The 18,938-nt window shown below is 45.5% G+C and overlaps 1 protein-coding gene across 1 annotated transcript in view; it reads left to right on the top strand.

Moving 5' to 3' along the window:
* fuss (SKI family transcriptional corepressor fussel) overlaps positions 1–18,269 on the top strand; it is a 49,402-nt gene extending 31,133 nt beyond the window's left edge. The window contains exons 7-14 of the mRNA XM_037415975.2: positions 6,873–6,906; positions 10,131–10,211; positions 12,435–12,491; positions 13,148–13,222; positions 15,640–15,714; positions 16,850–16,915; positions 17,676–17,723; positions 17,805–18,269. Coding sequence (XP_037271872.2) covers positions 6,873–6,906; positions 10,131–10,211; positions 12,435–12,491; positions 13,148–13,222; positions 15,640–15,714; positions 16,850–16,915; positions 17,676–17,723; positions 17,805–17,887 — 519 coding nt within the window. The 3' untranslated portion in view covers positions 17,888–18,269. The remainder of the gene's footprint in view (positions 1–6,872; positions 6,907–10,130; positions 10,212–12,434; positions 12,492–13,147; positions 13,223–15,639; positions 15,715–16,849; positions 16,916–17,675; positions 17,724–17,804) is intronic.
* The last annotated feature ends 669 nt before the right edge of the window (positions 18,270–18,938 follow it).

Raw genomic sequence — 18,938 nt, 5'->3', positions numbered from 1 at the left:
AGTAAGCTGACTAGCGTTAACTATTTGGACTTGGGAGCAGCGCGAAAAGCAAGAAAGAGAACACAACAGGAAGTGCGTGGATGAGATAATCACGAGGTTTAGTTTTTTTATTAGTTTTAGTAATTGAAACCACCCTAATGAGGAACTCGGGAAGTAAAGCGTTTAACTGTTTCTTTCGAGGTGACGACGATTGTATGTGTTACCTGCGTGTATTAGTAATCATTGCATATACCCCAGCCAAAACCCGACACCTGGAACGGCAAGCCAGGGGATAAACCAGACTAATATATCCAGGGTAACCGTTAAACATAGGTGTTTGTCTATCTGAATATAACTAGTTTTATGATCCAGAACCACGATTCAAATACGAGGCACGCCGTAATAGAAAGCTCCGGAAATTTCGATCGTCTGGTGCCCTTTAATGCGCATCGACAACGCACAGTTCACAGGACTCTAACATTCTGCTCCCGTCAAAATGCGACCGCAGCGGCCAATACCGAACCGGAGGTCTATCAATGGTGGCGTCTAAACGGCTATTATTTTCGGTGCAGTGCAAAGCAATGCTGGTTTTCGTAATCACGCACTATGCCTATTGTTCCCTGTGACTGATTGTGGCGTCAATTTTTTATTGTATGAGAACACTTACATATACTGCAGCTATAGAAACAGGCTATTCTGATTCACAGCCTCCCTATGTCGTAAACTATTTCACTTATCCGGTGGTCTCCTTTCCCCAAATGTGCATTTTGGTTAGTAAGCGCTATGTTTGCCTGATCGATAACAGAGACGAACTAAGGACAAATGACAACACCATTGGTCTGTCAATAACCCGGTACATCTTGTTTCGGGACTTGCGGCCTTCCGAGGGATCACCCTACGACATCATGAACGCTGTGACAAGCTATAGTGCTCGCCCTGCGGTGCGTGTTCTTTAACGACGCATGCTGATCACAATGACAGCGAGTTTGCACGACACCTACGAAGAAATTCTCGCTCTAGGCATTCATGACTCCATTACACAATAATTTAACGCGGTAACTTTAAAGGCCTAGTGTCGCATAAATTTCAGTGTCAGCGTCATTGACTGAGAGCGAGGAATTGCGACGGATTCAATATTTAAAAAACTTAGAGCAGGTTGCTTTAAGTCGCGCAAGGCTGGGTCACAGCAGAACTAGTGGGAACGTTCTAGCTGGGTCCATGTGTGTCTTCTTGAGACCTTCCGTAGTTTCGCTCAGCATCAAAGCTGTTCGAATCGCGTTCTAGGATAGCTTGAAACAACCAATGTTACGCGTGCGGAAGTTTCCTTCTTTGCGGCGCGGTTAAGGTGTCTGCCAAGAAGAGAAACTAGACTTGTGAAGGCGATGCGCACGGAGCCCGACCACGCTAGCACGTTCTGTACTCTTGAGCGCGAAGCTCAAGCACCTTCAAGACGATTGTTGCCTTTCTTGGGATACTTGAAAGCAGAATTCTGCTCTGTCTGTCTGTATCACACGGTTCGGCCACCTGGCCAAAGTCTCAACACTTGCTGAACACCCAGACATCTTGAACTGGTGGCTGCTTTTGTACTCGTGAAGATTGTCCATGAAAAAGCAAATATTGCGCATATCTGAGGCGCAACATCAATACGTAATTATTAAGCGTTGTGTTCCTTTACTGAAAAAGTACATGGATGTCTAATTCTAAAACTTCTAGGGTATCTAGGCTGCGCTGAAAATGCAACGCTATGCACGAACGAAGGCCGGTAGAACACTATATCATCTTTCGACATTTGCAGTGAAGCATACATATACCTGGCCATTATTATTATTATTATTATTATTATTATTATTATTATTATTATTATTATTATTATTATTAATATATTTCCAACTACAGCACATCACTGTGAAATAGCCGTCCAGGTATGTTAGTTCTCACTCTTCATCTTATACATAAGTACAACGTAGTGCTATGCCTCATCGAAAAGTGTTATAGAAAGACTGTTATGTTGACTGTCACCTCTTTGCGAATGTAAAGACGCGCAGATAAGGCTTACGTAGATCGTTCTCTCACTTCGGCAACATCCCTAAGTATCGTCTACAAAAAGAACGCCAAGCTAGTTGAAGCAAGAAACCCACAAGGTAGCGCGCATGTCAGGGCGGTATACTGAGCCATGCCGTGTCGTTTTTCCACGTGCCCGTTAAGGGAATTCAGTTAGCCCTTAAGCAAATCCTTAATGGCGCCCCGCCCGTGCCTCAAAGGCGTCGGATTCCCGCCGTTCATCTTCGTGAACATCCTCCTCCCACCCCCCGGCATGACGACGCGCTCGCGAGGAGCGGGACATTCGCGAGCCGCGTCATTGTGGCAGCTCGAGCCAACGCCCGCCAGCTGGTGTGACCGCGGATCATCGGGCTCCCCGCTCGTCAAGAATGTATAGCGTTCAGTGCACCGCTGCGCCCTCGGCTTGATCACCCTACGGAGCGGCCCAGTGATTACCGCGATGCCCCTGCGAGGGAGTCATGCGACACGCTTCGCTGAGCCGAGGACAAAAGAAGACCTCGCTGGAGAGCGCGCCCGCCTTCACCTGCGCCATTTGGTCGCACTTGTACGGGCCACCACGTGCGGTACAGTCGCGAACGATGTATTCTGTACCTGACAGCTTGCGGCAGACTTTGTCCTCATGATGACCAGCACACGCAAGACAAGAAATAAATAAAGTACACGAAACAGAATGATGCTTTTCTTGTGGTTCGTGTCGTGCGTGCACTGACCATCATGAGTGCGTTCGAGCAAGCCGGGTTCGCTGCATTACTCTAGACTTAACCGTCCCACAGACAGAATATTTACGAAAAATGCCGCGTAAGCGTTTCAAATGGCGACTTATTATTAGTTGCGATCCTTGATCCGTGCGTATTGTAATGCCATCAGTTCCAGAAGACATGACATAAGCGAGCGTAAAATAGGAAGAGGAGCCCTCCTGCCGTCTTTACATCGTGTAATATGCTGTTTAAGATAATAAGTTTACATTTAAGTTCAGTCACGAGTTCAGCGCGGTGTCGTCTCTTCCTCTGTCCTTGTGTATATTTTTGCGCTGTTTCTACTTCCCAAGTATGGACCACCAACTAGCTCAACTTTCGCTATTATGGCTTAATCCACGGAGCAAAGCCGAGGTAAGTCTTAAGGTAATGAGCACATCACACGTTCTTATCAGGGGTGGAATCACCACGCAGTGTCTAGACCAGAGGTCTCAAACTCGCATCACCTGCCACGCCGCAGTCACCTGACGTATACCGCAAAAATGGCGGCACAGTGAATGAATTGGAAGCGGAGGACTGGGGGTGGGGGGGGGGGGATTTTTTACACAACGTCAAGGGACGTTGCCATTTGAAAAAAAAAACGCTTAACGCTTTTCCCACATTTGATATATCAGTCCTTTTTTTAAACGGCCTTATCGATGCTGATCTACACAATTACAGAAATTTGGACATTCATCCTGTGATATAAACCTTTGTACCGCAGCTCTGCTTCAACACAAGGTTAGCGCATAGGTGCCTCATGAAACGAATGCTTAAGATCAGTCATGCCTGTATAGCCTACCCACACAACCCGTATCAGTCACGGTATACGAGAAAAGACTGCGGGCACCATTTAGTAATGTCACGAACAGTCACAAAGTCATACAATAAACGTCGGATGAGGAGTCATGTGCTGGCTCCATTCAAGATGTCAGCTAGAAGCATGCGGCCCGCGGGCTATGTGTTTTATACTCCTGGTATGAACGAAAGGAAATCTTTACGGCAAAGCATTATTGCCATACAAAACGCGCACTCGGAACTTGTAAAGCGTGCTTTGCCACACTAACATATTTTATGCGGAGAAGCTACTGTTTCAAGTGCAGGTAAACCGGTGCAGGGTCCAAATTCACCAAACACCTCTTTGGTAAGTGCGCTTTCCCATTCGGCAGCCGGCCTCCCTATGTCCCATATTGTTACTGGCTGAAATTTTCTCCTATAAAAACTTTTAGCGTGCAGCAATTTTGAGAACCCGGCCAGGAATTTTGTGTTCGACTGAGATAAGTCCTTCTGTCCTGTGCTTTCGACTGAGATATGTCCGATTACGTTAATGCTGTCCAAATAATCCCACTCTGCACTTAGCTGAATGAGAAAAAGCTATATCACGAAAAATAAAATTGAAACGATGACGACTAAGCCCTATCCTATTCGCCTTTCTTTCACTGGAAAGATAAGCGACAGCGGGGTACGAAAAATAATGATAGTCAGCTCGCACGCCTCTTGACGGGAATGCGAGTGTGAACGTACGCAGAAGCTTGATACTAGACTTTACACTCGCTTCAGTTCAGATTTTGTAACCGCCACGCTTTGAATCCCACTTTTTTTAGTTTTTCGACTACAATTCGTAAAATAAGATTTTTTTTTCATCGCTATACTTTTTGTCATCTCCTAGCGATAGGTTTCGTCTCAGCAAATATGCTTTCACAAATATTCACACGTAATTCTAGCTACACACAAGTCTGGAATGCTCCCGGTACATTGCACGAGTTTTCTTTTTCCTTTTGCTTTAACTCGCTCTTTTACTCACGTTCTTGAATTTAACTATCGACCACTTTTTTTCTCTTATGGAAGATCAGGGCAATGTCTGAACCAATGTGTACATTCGAACTGAGTCTAAAATAATTCTGCTGAACCTAATGTACACGTCCTAAAGACAGCCAGTGAGCCAGAAAAGAAGGTTGGTGTTACGGCTAGCATTAAAAAGAGACCATGTTGTAGTAACCGAAACACGCATGTATTTGCGCTCCATCTAAAACATTATTCGCAACTTGTATTTTCAATACACGCGTCTTGAAGACAGCGATATGGACGGAAGCGCAAAGAAAGATGTTTGAGCACGACGACACGCGAAAAGCTAAAAGAAAACGAAAAAATAAAAATAAGTAGATTCGCACCGAGGTGGTTTCAGAACATCGTAGCGAACGCGCTCTCAAAGTAATTTTTTTTCTTTAACTGTGGACGCTTTTTTTTGCCGAATTTCCCGAGCGCATTTAAATATTGCCGCGATGCGGTGCAAGTCTCTTGTGCACAGTAAGCAATTTGAATCACGCATCGACGGCGCCCAATGCTGCCTACGGGTAATCGTCTCTCTCTCTCTCTCTCTCTCTCTCTCTCTCTCTCTCTCTCTTTGCTTTCCTTTAGTTAGGTACCTACGCATACCTATTAAAAAAAACACATACCTCCCTATTCATACGCGTACCCTCAAAGTCTCGCCAACTAAAATCTGTTCTGAATGACTTATTTTATTTTTTCATCTTTTTTTCTTCTTTTACTTTGTGTCCTGTTTTTTTTTTCTTCAATGGCAGAGCCCTCATTTGATGCCTTCGAGCGAGTGCAGTTCAATCTAAGATAGCGTGCGTCAAAACCACTTTTGTGTACTCAGAGAGGCGATGGTAGAATGACATAAAAATTGAACAAACAATATAGTTCTATGATAAGACGTTTTTGTTTTTTTTCAGAGCTGTGCACAGTAACGTATGTATATTGAGACATCATTGGATGTGCTGCATTTTAATGTATTATTGTTCTTTGGAGCATTCATTTCAGAAGGCATGCGAATGCAGCATTGGGTAACGTAGACTTATTCACAAGGCCGTGTTTGGTAGACAGTGCCAAGCGACATTTTGCCATAAAAAAATTACGTTGAAGCTTTGAAAATATTTCCGTATTCCACAACGTAGTGTTCTAACCAGAGTTCGGCTGTTTCGAGAGACCAAAAGAAGCGACAGGAATTATTTTCTTGAGAAACGTTGAACAAAGCGTGCTGTACAATGGCCGGAGTTGAGAGAGGACAAGGCGGTCGGATCGAATGAAAGCAGCCACGCGGCTTGACTTTGCTTGCAGTCATCTGGCTTTAAATACGGATTCATTTTATTGATAATGTGAAACGCAAAATTACAAAAGCTTCTAGTTCGCTTTTAGGCCTTGGTAAGGTGAAAAGGGTTGTTTCTAGGTCGTCGCTAAGCTTTAGGTATATCTTAGGATAGGTGGTCTCTAGGTCAATTCTCAACGCACAAATGTTCAAGTCAAACCACAGTCTCAAGAGAGATACTGATGTCAAGACTTCATCGACTTCAGACTCGCGCTGTAACTAAGCGTCCGTACCTCTCATAGATCTACGGTCACGTAGCTGTTGGCGTGTAGCTTCCATCACTTCGATGTCTTCTCGCAGCTACCATCGCCTTTACCATTACGTAGCAGGTGTTGACTTCTGGCTCACACACACCCATATGGGATTGGCCAAGAATACGATAGCTTGGAAAAAATAAAAACTAGGAAAGAGAATAATATACCTTTTTGTACGACAAAAATATTTTGTGCTGTTCTTAGGCTGACTGTTGTCCACTTGTGGTGAGTAGTGAGATTGTGAGATTGTGGTTATAAGAGGGAAAAGAAGATAAAAGTGAGCCCCGTAACTGTCTGCATCAGCGTGTGACACCTCAACAGTTATCCAATCACTGTGACAGATGCTCGTTTACGATGATGATAATTTCCCGCAGCCGCCACTGCCTTTCCCGTTTCCTAGTGTTGGTTTATAGCGGCGGGGTTTGTGGGGCTATTCCAACTCCTGTGACACGTACCCATTTACGAATCGTCATATGGCGCGCATATTACGGCGCCTAAACAGCATTGCTGTTTAATTACGTATAATTGATTAATCTATGGTAGTGAGTTCACTCTCTGTAACCTCCATTTGTTAACCCACTCCTTATGTAATACCCCCTCAGTGGGGTCTTCAAGGTAATAAAGAGAAGCGAAGTGAAGTTGAACAATGCAGCGCAGATCAACCAACTTCAAAATACATGCCTGTTTCATTTACAGGACGAAGAGACGAACAAGCGCGACGCAGAGCCCGGTGAGAATTCTTGCGTGTTTTTCGCACTTCTTGCATGCTCGCCAATGTCATAATTGCGCTGCACCGAGTGTTACCCTACAATCTAACCAAACATCTGCGCAAATGACATGCTGGAACACACATAGTGTGTCATCAACAGCACCTTGTAACGTTATGTCTCATGACGTCACAATATAATTTGTGACGTCACAAACATTTGCTATACGTGACGTCGGAACGACGTCATATATGGTGGCGCCATCGCGTGATCGTTTTTCGCACCGCCCGTAGCCGATGCCGCGGGACGGTCACCACAAACGGCCAAATTTCCCGTTTGATTAGGCTTGTAAGACATTCGTCTTATATATAAGTGACAAATTAAAACACCCGTACGTGTGCTAGCTTCTAAAGCACCCAACAATTCGGCTTCCCACTGTGAACAGCCAACGTGTCCGCCTGAGCTAGGCACTGCGAACGTTATTATAAGAGAAAAACGAAGAAAGGAAAAGAAGGGAAAAAAGCGGAGAGAGAAATCTGAGAATATTCGACCATAAAAAAAATTTATTACTTGGCTTAGGTGTCAGGTAGTGGTATTCGCACATCGTCCATCGTGTGCCCTGGTGTATTTATTGGATTAGCTCAGTGTTTCGTCGTACTGCCGATGCGGATCTCGGAGGCCACGTGGAAAGAAGCTCGTGATTCAGATCGGCTCCGCCACGAGCGACAACAGTTACGTGACCCTTATCTTAAGTAAATTTATGCTCCGATACCTTTTTATCTCGAACCGGAAGTATCGCTTTTGTGCATGTTTTATTTTTTACAATACTTTTTTTCCTGAATATTTAAAAAGCCGGAAGTGTTGGACCAAAAGTGCTTGGAAGTGAAACTAGAGTGTCATTCCATTATTGTTCCACTAAACAAATAGACAAGCACTTTTTCTGCCAGATTCAGAGTAGAAATCGAGCTTCCTGCACACAATGGGTGCAAGTGGACGCCATGGTTTTGGCTATAACGTTGTCACGTGACGTGCCATTACCTTACCCTTTCCTCCACACTTCCGTTTTCGGAAAGATAGTCGGCGTAAGAATCAGCGCAACGCGATCGTGAATGTGAACCAAACAGCCCCATTCTTTGCTTTACTACTAATGTCATTACGAGATGGTTATAGAAGGAGTTTTAGTCGTAGAATTATGGGATCGCCAATGAAGGCAGCGACGGTGATCGTGAGATGGAGCTGTAAATAACGGGCCAGGGTCACACGCCTTTATTGTAACGTCACTGTCACAGTGTAACGATGCAATCGTTCGTTCTTTATGAATTCATCTGACGGTTCTCTGAGAGTGGAGAAGGTGACAAAAAGAGAGAAAAATGGTTATGTTCGTGTTTACGATAAGCGACAGGGCACACCCAGTTAAGACACAGAGACGAAACGCGAAAGGGACCACCAAAGCGCTGTTGAAGTTGCAGTTCGGCGCTTGCGTCGTCCTTTTCGTGTTCGTGTCTTAGCCCGGTGTGCGCTGCCGTTTTTCGTAAATATGACTAACGGACTAGCCCACGAGTACATTTTAAGCAAGGTTGTGTTCACATCAACAGATCAACACGTACGTCCTACCGAGCACCCTGCCCTGTCCCCTTCCGTTGTACGAGTGTCTATTGGACTACACCGAGCATGGTGTCATACCAACTAACCAATCAAGCGATCACTTCGCAAACACGGACAAAAAAAAATGCAGTGCCGGCTACGACAGTGCTATACTAGAAAGAACATCGATTACGTGAATAAATCGACCTACTAGAGATTTCGAAGTAAATAACTCAGATTTCAGTCAACTTATAAAGTAACCCTGCTATATCGACCCCCTCCCCAGATTCAGTGTGCTCTGCTGGAAGAATCGTTGCGAGTAGCTCGTGAGCGCTCGACGCCTAAACGGGTAAGGATATATAGGCATCTGAAGCATGTTCTGCCTTCAGCGATCTGCCTTGTAACCTATTCTTAGGAACGGTTGAATAGTAAGAGCTTTTATTTCATCTTGTTTCTTCATATTCATGTTGCCTCTGTTCTTCGGTAGTTTTATGTATACACACATTTGTACAATAACTCATCAGAACTGCAGTATGCACTAATGAATTAATCAATCAATAATATTTATCAGGACCGAAGTCAGTTGTTGAAAACTTTCTCACGTTCTGACTTCTTACTAATAGGCTTTATTTCCTCTACCTCGATTGATTGATTGATATGTGGGGTTTAACGCCCGGAAGCTATTATATGATTATGAGAGACGCCGTAGTGAAAAGCTCCAGAGATTTCGACCACCTGGGGTTCTTTAGCGTACGCCCAAATCTGAACACACCGGCCTATACAGCGTTTTCGCCTCCATCGAAAATGCAGCCAGCCGCTGCAGCCGGGATTCGATCCCGCGACCTTCGGGTCAGCAGCCGAGTAGCTTAGCCACTAGACCACCAAGGCGGGGGATTTCCTCCCCTCTTACGTCGCCAAAGAAAAGGTGGTAACAGTATTTTGACTTCGGGGCGGTTCGTATGAAGTCCAGCTCCCAACCATGCAAAACAACAGAGGATTGATGTGGCCGAACTAGCACCCTTTGATTTGTGAAATGGGGCCAACGTTAACAATGAAGCTTTTTATTCATCATCTTGAGGGTGGTCTGCGCCGTTCGTGGTCTAAGAGAATATTATTTCCAGATATGTCTTACATAGCTTATGTGCACACAGAAAGATGGACAATGATGATCATGTGTATGTACAGTGCAAGCTGTTATATACAGCGAAAATAAGTTATGTGTAGATATGCAGGGATGTACACTGCAAAAATTGTGCAAGGACAGAACATTCATGAACATCGAGATGAGTAAACTTATATAAACAGTAGACTATATGCACAAACAAAAGTTGGGGGGGGGGGGTCATTCACAGTGCAAGGTGACGTTTTTGCATTCACCTGTGAGGACAATTTGCTCTTGTGCTATAAAGAACAATATTGCACAAAAAAAGACATGTTTCTAAAAAAGAAAAGGAAAATACGCACTACAATTTCACATCGGTACAAGCTCTAGCCCACCTCCTCAGTAGGGGAGGAAAGGCATGGACACTCTGTGGCCGCTCGCTCATACTGATCGGTATCGTACTGTCTTGATCGGTATCGTACTTTCCGTGATCGGTATCGTACTGATCGGTATCGTACGCACTCATCGTCCTGCTCCCGAATGATGTCTTTCTGTGCGCAGAGAACGCCGTGACGTCCGTGGTGCAACTGATCAAGGAAGAGTGCCGGAAGCGAGACGCCCTCGAGGCGTCTTCATATTCGGGTTCGTGTGGAGCCCGTTTGTCAAGTGGCGGGTGTTCTTTAGTTGCACGTGCGCGACCGCGAGAGCAGTATGCGCGATGTTCCGAGGCCTACAATCTATCGATTTTGAGAGTCAGTAGACGTGTAGCTATGAATGCCCCATTCAGCCAGCGCCATTAAGTGATTATGAGATTGTGCAGAATTAACCAAGCTCTATGGCAACTCGTTTAGTCATAGGCGAGCGTAGAATTCCCCATAAAGTGTGTGTGTGGGGGGGGGGGGGGGGTCTATTTTGGCGAATGGCAGGGTATCCGACGCAGTGCTTGAAATGATTGATTGATATGTAGGGTTTAACGTCCCAAAACCACTGATGATTATGAGAGACGCCGTAGTGGAGGGCTCCAGAAATTTCGAACACCTGGGGTTTTTTAAGGTGCACCCAAATCTGAGTACACGGGCCTACAACATTTCCGCCTCCATCGGAAATGCAGCCGCCTCAGCCGGGATTCGAACCCGCGACCTGCGGGTCAGCAGCCGAGTACCTTAGCCACTAGACCACCGCGGCGGGACGTGCTTGAAATGCAGAGATGTTAGATGTACTGTGCCAAATGCCCTCTCCGTTTAATCCAAAATGTAACAAGAATGCCAATAAGGAGCGTACAGACGCACAGTTCTCCTTCATAATTCAACGCTTGTTCCAAAGCTCTCATGAAGCACACCACGAGCTCAGTGTTTCGATACCCGGCCACGGCGAATTCTCGAACATCTGGAGCGTAGGAGCTTGTCGACTATATAGCGTGTAACTTACGGAAAACACAGTTTAAAGAACTCACGGCATACCTACGGAGTGAATGCTAATGAGTGGGGCGAAGCGTCCATTCATTCGTCTATCCATCCGTCCGTCCATTTGTCAGTCGAAACATCTCGAACGATGCGAGCGCCATCTAGTGAACACTTCGCGTACTAGGGGTTGCAACGACAGGCAACTACGGCAGACAATCCTACGCGTTAAGGTGCTTCGCCCCTAAAAAAAAGGTCGCTGTTCGAGCTGCACGAAATAACGTGTTGGTACGTGCAGTTGGCGTCAAAAGTTTAGAGGCAACTAAGCCTCGTAAAACATTGAATTTCCAGAAATTTGTGACTATTTGGTATCACTGTGCAGCAACGCGTTTAAGCACATGCCGGACATGTATACATTCAAGGCTGACTGCTGAAGCCGCTAGAGTATTGAACTTTTTCAATGTGTCTCTTTTTTTTTCTAAGCTTTCCACGCTGACTGTATTTTGGTGTAATGAACAACATTATCACCTTTCTTTCTTTTTTATCTAATGTCAAATTAGCCACTTTTAACACTTTCTAGTTGTTTATAGGTCACGATGAGTTTCCTCTTACTGCGCAATTGATGGTGGCATATTAGTCAATTACTCCTCCAGGGAGAGGTACTTCATAGCATGCCCGAAGTTTGAAGCTTAGTGACAAACTTCTTATAACTAAAGAACTCATCTCACTATGTGAATGGGCGATTAGAACGAGATACCTTGAAGCAAGAATCTGTCGACAATATAACATTTCTCTTCATCTATAATTCAGACTCCTAATCTACAGGGCGAGCTCCAAAAAAAACGCGGTTTATGTAAGTACAATGGTTTATAAAGAATTGCTGGAGTGGAAATTCCCCACCTCAAGAACGAAGCCGTATTCACTTAGTGATGGCGAGCATGTAGGGACACGCTAATTAGCCTTAAGCAAAAAAAAAAGAGAGCGTTTATTTTTCCACGCTCCACGCGTTTAAAAAGCAAAAATTTCCGGACAGATACTTCTCAATCTGCACCACCGCGTTACTGTTTTGCGTTTAAAACCTCAAGATATGTCCTGGCAAATTTTATTGGAGGTTGTGTTATCAGTATATTCATCGCGGTGTGTCACTTCTGCCGGGATTCTCTTATTTTAGAAATAACGTTGCGTTTAGATCAACAGAGCGAAACAGCTTTATTCCCGAGAGCGGGCAAGCGTTGGCTTCACTTTTGTCGGATACGAGAGATTCCAGTCCAACATTTTTTTTAAACCTTCTTGTATGTATGAACTGCTGAAACGAAATATGTGCACGCTGTACGGCCTTCGCAACTCTACGTGAACGTTTTAACAACATGATTTTCTTACCGCAGTAAAGATATAGGACTAGAAACTTGCGAAAGTTTTATCTGCCGGCCTAAAATCTAATAAATTTTTCCGCCTATTGTTTCAGAAGCGCAAACCTTCGACCACTCTTTGGATCCTTCGAGTATATTCACACTTAGCAAAGGTAAGTGGTACCACCTCCATCGGCTGTTTCACCTGCGACACCACTGCCACTCTTTTAGTTTAAAAAATGCATCGGAATTTCAACTTCGTCACCGTAGTGGCCAAACAAGCTGTCTCAGACTACCGCATGTAAATTTATTGAGTATTCTGCGCGATTATTGTGATCTTGATGTAAACAAAACGATCGTTTTTTTATTCACTGGCTTCATTGGTATTTGCTCGATTGATTGGATCTGTTTGGTGCTTTGAAGTGCCGCGTATTAAATTTTTATCAATAACAGAGAAGTGTGAAAGTTATGCTTAGTTGTATTTCATTTCTCTGGTATCACGTGCGATATATTTACGCTTATGATCGAAAGTGTCAAGTCCGCCACGTCATTGGCATTCTTTTTTCTTTCGCATTTATGTAGTTAAATCTACATCAGCGTAATACTGCAAAGCAAAATTACTTGAGTGAAGACACTTGTATAAAAAGGGCTACAAGTATACGAAATACATACCTCATGCACCTTGCATCAAACAAACAGTTGTTGGAAAATGAGTGTGCAGATGCTAACGATGAAGCCTAATAATTAATAAGCGGAACGAGAGAGCAGTGATTGAATAAATAACCTTGTCACTCGTCTCTCTCTCTCTCTCTCTCTTCTCTTTTTGCAGATGAACTGCGGGACGTACTGCTTAGAGAAGCACAAGCCAGGAAAAAAGTGGAAAGGGAGTTCCGCCTCATGCGAGGTAATTCGTCTTTTTACCTTTTTTTAATTTTTTTGTTTAGGACTATATGTCACATGTTCTACTATTCTTAGACATTGAGAGAAAACTGGCATAGAAAGAAAGAAAGAAAGAAAAAAAAAAGAAAGAAAGAAAGAAAGAAAGAAAAAAAAGAAAGAAAGAAAGAAAGAAAGAAAGAAGTATGATGTCCATAAGTATATCTATTTTTTATATCCTAGGGACAATTCAACTATTTTAATTTAAACAAAGCTAGCTAACCTGAGCCGTCATTGCTTATCGGCAAAAGGAACCAAGTCAACCAAAATCAACAAAAAAAGATGGGCAAGTTGCGCAAAATCGGAGGTAATGCAAAGAAGAACGATCGGGAGTATAATAAAGATAACGTAGGTCGGCGAACCGTGAAAGTTGTGCCCACCACGCTGCGTCGCATGTAGCGGCATGCCTGCCGCGGTCTATCTAAGCTATTCAACGAACTGCCGTTAATCGCAGCAGCGCCTCTCGAAGCCTCAGCGCATATGTTATAAGGTGAGCGTGCTGGTATACCCTAGCTGGTGGCGGCAACTAAAGAGCACCAAACCGAAGGTTGCCGGCCGTCGACGCCGCAGGGTGTTCGCCTCTGTATAGGTGCATTTGCTATCGGCTTCATGCGCTCTGCACACACAGAGGCAGCGGCAACGTATATAGACGCATTGTGTGTGCGAAGGGGGTTTTTTGTGCGTCGTCAGAACACGCGAGCGCAAAAAGAAAAAAAAAAAGAAACAGTCGGTCCGTTATTCGGCTCGCGTGCTGCACACTGTTAAACAGGCGACAACCGCGCCGCACTTCTGACGCGGCGCTCATTAGCCGGAGTGTTTTCTTCGTTTCGCCGTGGCGCAAGCGGGACCATTGCGCGGTTGCGCCAGTTCGTGCGGTCCCGTTTTGCATCACTCGGGGTTGAGCACGGCCACTGCACACAGAGAGCAGTTGGCGCAGAAACGTATACGTCGACTACCGGCAGCTCTATTCATGGTAATAAGGGCTGCAGCGCGAGCACGAATGTGCTAGAAGAAACAGACGAAAGTCGAGGCACGGAAGGCAAAGAGGACAACACGAGCGCTGTCCTCTTTGCCTTCCGTGCCTCGACTTTCGTCTGTTTCTTCTAGCACATTCGTGCTCGCGCTGCAGCCCTTACTGCCATGAATTCAAACCAACTAGCCCAAATCGCCATTCTTCTTCAGCAGCTCTATATTGAACGCTGCAAATGGCGTCCTCGCGGATCGATTGCGTCCCCTCGGCTGACACTTCAGCGCAAGCGACGTCGGATGCTATCGATAGAAATTAACGCACGACGCAAAAACACTACAACAATTAACAATGGACTGGTTTTTTCAGTTATCAAACGTTGAATCAAACGGTGATGCGGTATCGTGATTTCGAGCTATTTGACCGCTTACGACGAGACTGAAAGAACCTATAAACGCCGAGCATTTTAAATTCCCAGTAGACGTGATTGACTGAGCGCTGGATGGCGAAATATTTCAAGTCCCCCGGCATGACATTTTAATGCAAACACCACCTTTGATTAACTTGAATTCTTTAGATTAAATTTGCTATTGCGCATACGTAGACGGAACGAACTCGACGTTGTTCGTTATATTGAGCAATCAAGTTGTCTTTAATTACGAGTCCTACTGTCTAACACGGTTGATAAGATTGGCGACTCAAATTTGTAATGCTTGCCATCAACACAACTATTTATTAAGGCTGCTTATTTAGCGTGAAGTGCAAGACCCCTCATTTAATGATGCCCAGTGTACTGAAAACGAAAGAAGTAGTAATCCTGACAAAATAATAATAATAATAATAATAATAATAATAATAATAATAATAATAACTTGTAATATAGAGGGGGCTGAGGGGTCGCAGCAGTCACGCGACGTAAGCCTTAGATCGGAGGTTAATTAAGTCACGTTGGATGATGTTAGTCACCAATCTGGCCCAAAATATCAAAGTGTCCTGTGAGATACTGTGCCCTCGATTTTTTTTTTACTAAAAAGAAAAGGAAACTGCAGAAGTCTTCTTGGCCACTTTCAGAGATTTCAACACTAGCCCTTGTATGTCGCAGTGCGCGAAATAACAATGCAATTACGCAACGAGCATTAGTCTCTCTGGCTTAACTCTGAAAGCGATAGTTATGAAAAGCCATCGATTGGGAAACACTTATGCACGCAGTTATGTAACCGAAGCCGCCATAGTTGCAAACTGCGCATAATGTCGAACCGCCAGCTAGCAAGCAGAGCATCTCTGCAAACAAGACAATAATGTGGTGGCGTGTGTATAACTCCCACACTACTCGCTATACACCCCTGTATTGTTGAAGCTCGAAAAAAAAGTAAAGGAAGATTGCTTACCAAAAAATTCGATGCACGTTCTCCCCGCAGAAACCTTTGAGGAGCAAGTGCAGAAAGAGGTCGCGTACCGCGAAGAACTCGCAAAGCAGTTGCAAGTGGTGCGAGGTGAGTGAAGAACTCTCGATCCATAGTTTGGACTGCACGAGTGCCGGTTAGCAAACGAATGCAAACTTTTCTCTTCTTTCCCTGTCGGCCATAATAAATGCTAATAAACATGATACTAAGCTCTCTAGAGTTCAACCGTCCGTCGCCGTGGCATATAGTGGTGCTCGGCTGCTCAGGTTAAAGGTTTGATTCCGGCCGCGGCGGTCATTAGTCTATTACCATGAAGGCAAAATGCTAGCAGCCATTGTTTTGTGGGACGGTATACTGCACGGTGAAGAATACCGGATGGTCCGAATTTCGGGAGCCCTCCGCTACAGCATGCATGCCTCTTAAGGGCTGTTACACAACCTCCGAAAACATGAAGAATGAGCGCGTTATTCTTTACCGGCATTTCCCGGTCACATTTCGTGACGTTACACGAGACGTCAGGACGAACTAAGCTCTCGATTGGTCGATGTACGAGAGATATCTGTGATGAATTGTCGTATATCATGCTTTGCCGTGCAGTCGCACACCGGTTTTGCCTTGTCTTGTATGTCTATATCGAGCGCGATAAACTGATTTCATTCTTCCGCGTTTGCGACTGCGCAAGCAAAGATAGCAACGCTAGTTGAATAGTGCCAAATACATGACTCTATCAGCGTTTAGTGCTAACATTTCACGAGTTTTACGAAGAAATAAGTGTCGAGGAGGAAATATCGCTTGTAGAAAGGGAAGTGAAGGCGAGGAATAAACTACATTGATGGATAGATATGAGAGGTTTAACGTCCCCAAACCACCATATGATTATCAGAGACGTCGTAGTGGAGGGCTCCGGAAATTTAGACCACCTGGGGTTTCTTAAGATGCACCCAAATCCGAGCACAAGGGCCTACAACATTCCCGCCTCCATCGGAAATGCAGCCGCCGCAGCCGGGATTCGATCCCACGATCTGCGTGTCAGCAGCCGAGAGAAGCTATACGTCTCACATTTGAACTCTATGGGGTTTAAGCGTTTTCGGGATTAGGCCTTTAATCATATCACGGTTTCGGCACGTAGAACAGTATTTATCATTACCGAGCTGTAGCGTCAGCCGCGCCGCGCCAAACGAAGGCACACGTTCCTCACCATCCTCCGACCTTTCATTTCTCGTAGACGCCCTGTGCCAGGAGCTGGACCAAGAGCGGAAGGCTAGATTTGCGGTTCAAGCCAAGCTGAAAGGTAAGAGCGGCACGTCAAGCTAAAGTCGCTCGACGCTCTGCGAATGGGCAAAATGCCGATCCTATCGCGTGCATTTATATCGAGTAACGAACACCACCGCAGTCGCCCTGAATTTCAATTACAGAGCAAGTAAAAGCACTCAGGGTGAAGCTTAAGCTTTCGCCAACTGTTCAGGGAGGAACGGAGAGTCCATTTCAGGCCAGGAATCGCGTTAGTCGTCGTTGGACTCCCGAGAAACAAACCATACGCTGTACATTGTAGCCCGTGTGTTAATTTTATAAATACGGCATACTATTTGAGGTACTATATATTCTACTGTGAGAAGACGGTAAGCTGTATCTTCAAAACAATTACCTGCAAATCTATAGCGATGCAACATATATTGCTGCTCAAAGGTCCAGGCAAGGATAACAAAACAGTTTTATTCTAATTCTAATTCTTTTCTAGCTTCCTCCTTCCGCGTGACGTTAGACGCCGCGCAAGAATCGATTGATTATTAGTGTTCGGTGATAGTAACGGGCGAAATTACCTTATACATGCTAAGTGTACGCTCAGTCAACACACAGCTAGCTGCCAAATGATAGCTACCTAGTTAGAGCTACCAGGGTTGGTCCCGGGTTCGATCCCGGCACCATGACGAATTTTCTGTCTGAGAAATACGTACGGATTCTCTTGTAACTTCGTGCCCAGTGCATGCGGGCGGTCGCCAATCTCCCTTTCACAGCGCCGTTTTCTTGTTCGTTTTCTTCTCCCCGCACAGAGCTTTCCCTGCACTACCAGCAGATGCAGCAGCGAAGCATCCTTGCCGGTAAGCAGTGGAGCTGGCAATGCAGCTTGCGAGCCGAGGCCAGGCGCCCGCTGACAGCACGTGTTCTCGCGCGTTCCGCAGACACGCACGACACGATGCAGCACCTCGCGTGCAAGATGCTGGGCGCCAGGCACTGCGCCGAGTGCAGCTACAAGGCCGAGTGAGGGCGGCCCCCGCGCAAGACTTCATCGCGACAGAGCTGCAACGATGATGGACTGCGACCTGCCGATCGCTGCAGCGGTGGTCCACCGTGACGTCACACCGACGGAGAACGCAATGCTGGTCCGGTTTATGCTGAGAAGTCACGTGGCTGCATTGTGAGGACACCCGAATCTCACATTCAACACGTGCATAAGCTTTATGCAGAGCTGGGCGCCCAAGAAAACAAAAGCTGGACGCGTTGTTTCATTTGATTATCGAATCTACTGGACAGGCGCGGCCATGTACAAGCGTTGCCAGTTGGGCTAGTCTGTCCAGTCTGTGTCTGGGCTAGTTGTGTTGAGTACCGTGCAACATTACACTGGCGAACAAGGACACGCACAGAGTAATAAGAGACACAACGCCAGTTGTACCTCAGGCGTTGCGTGCTTCTTCTTATCCGTCCATGTCCTTGTTGACCAGCATAGCGCTCAACGTAGAGGCAGCCTCAATTCAAACGCGTCACCAAATCCCGTCAAGCTAGGTAACCTCTTTATACTCACTTTCGTCTGGCGCTGACTGATGAATCGTCGTATACCAGAGTGTTTTATTCCCCGACATTTCAAAAGTCTATACTCATTGTGGCTCCTCATTTTCGGTAGATGCAGAAAAGGTCCCGCGTGACGTATTGCTTAGAACAGCCCCGAACCCACACCCGCACGCAAGATCCACGTTGCTCATTTAGTTTATGCGCACTGTTATCTCGTTCGTAGCGGCGCATGCGTTTGCTACATGCATGCAGGTACAGCCATGGGTGCCATTGGATTTTGTCCTGTCCCACGTTGCATGAAAACCATCCTGTGTATCACGACAAGACAGGACGGCAGAAAGAAACGCATAAGCACAGGGACGAGATTTGGTGCTGCTTAAATTAAGTGGCGGGGGTGTGGAAGGAAGGGGAAGGGGACAAATGCTTCTTTTGCACCCTCCTACTGACACCCATGGATATATAGCTGACGTTGAACTCTGGCTCCGAAGTTATGGCGTGCCATCCTGCTGTTGTCAGTCCTTTTGGTA

This window comes from Rhipicephalus microplus, chromosome 3, assembly GCF_043290135.1.
Source record: "Rhipicephalus microplus isolate Deutch F79 chromosome 3, USDA_Rmic, whole genome shotgun sequence".
NCBI lineage: Eukaryota > Metazoa > Arthropoda > Arachnida > Ixodida > Ixodidae > Rhipicephalus > Rhipicephalus microplus.
The sequence above is the reverse complement of the archived record's forward strand: the minus strand, read 5'-3'. Positions and strand labels throughout refer to the sequence as shown.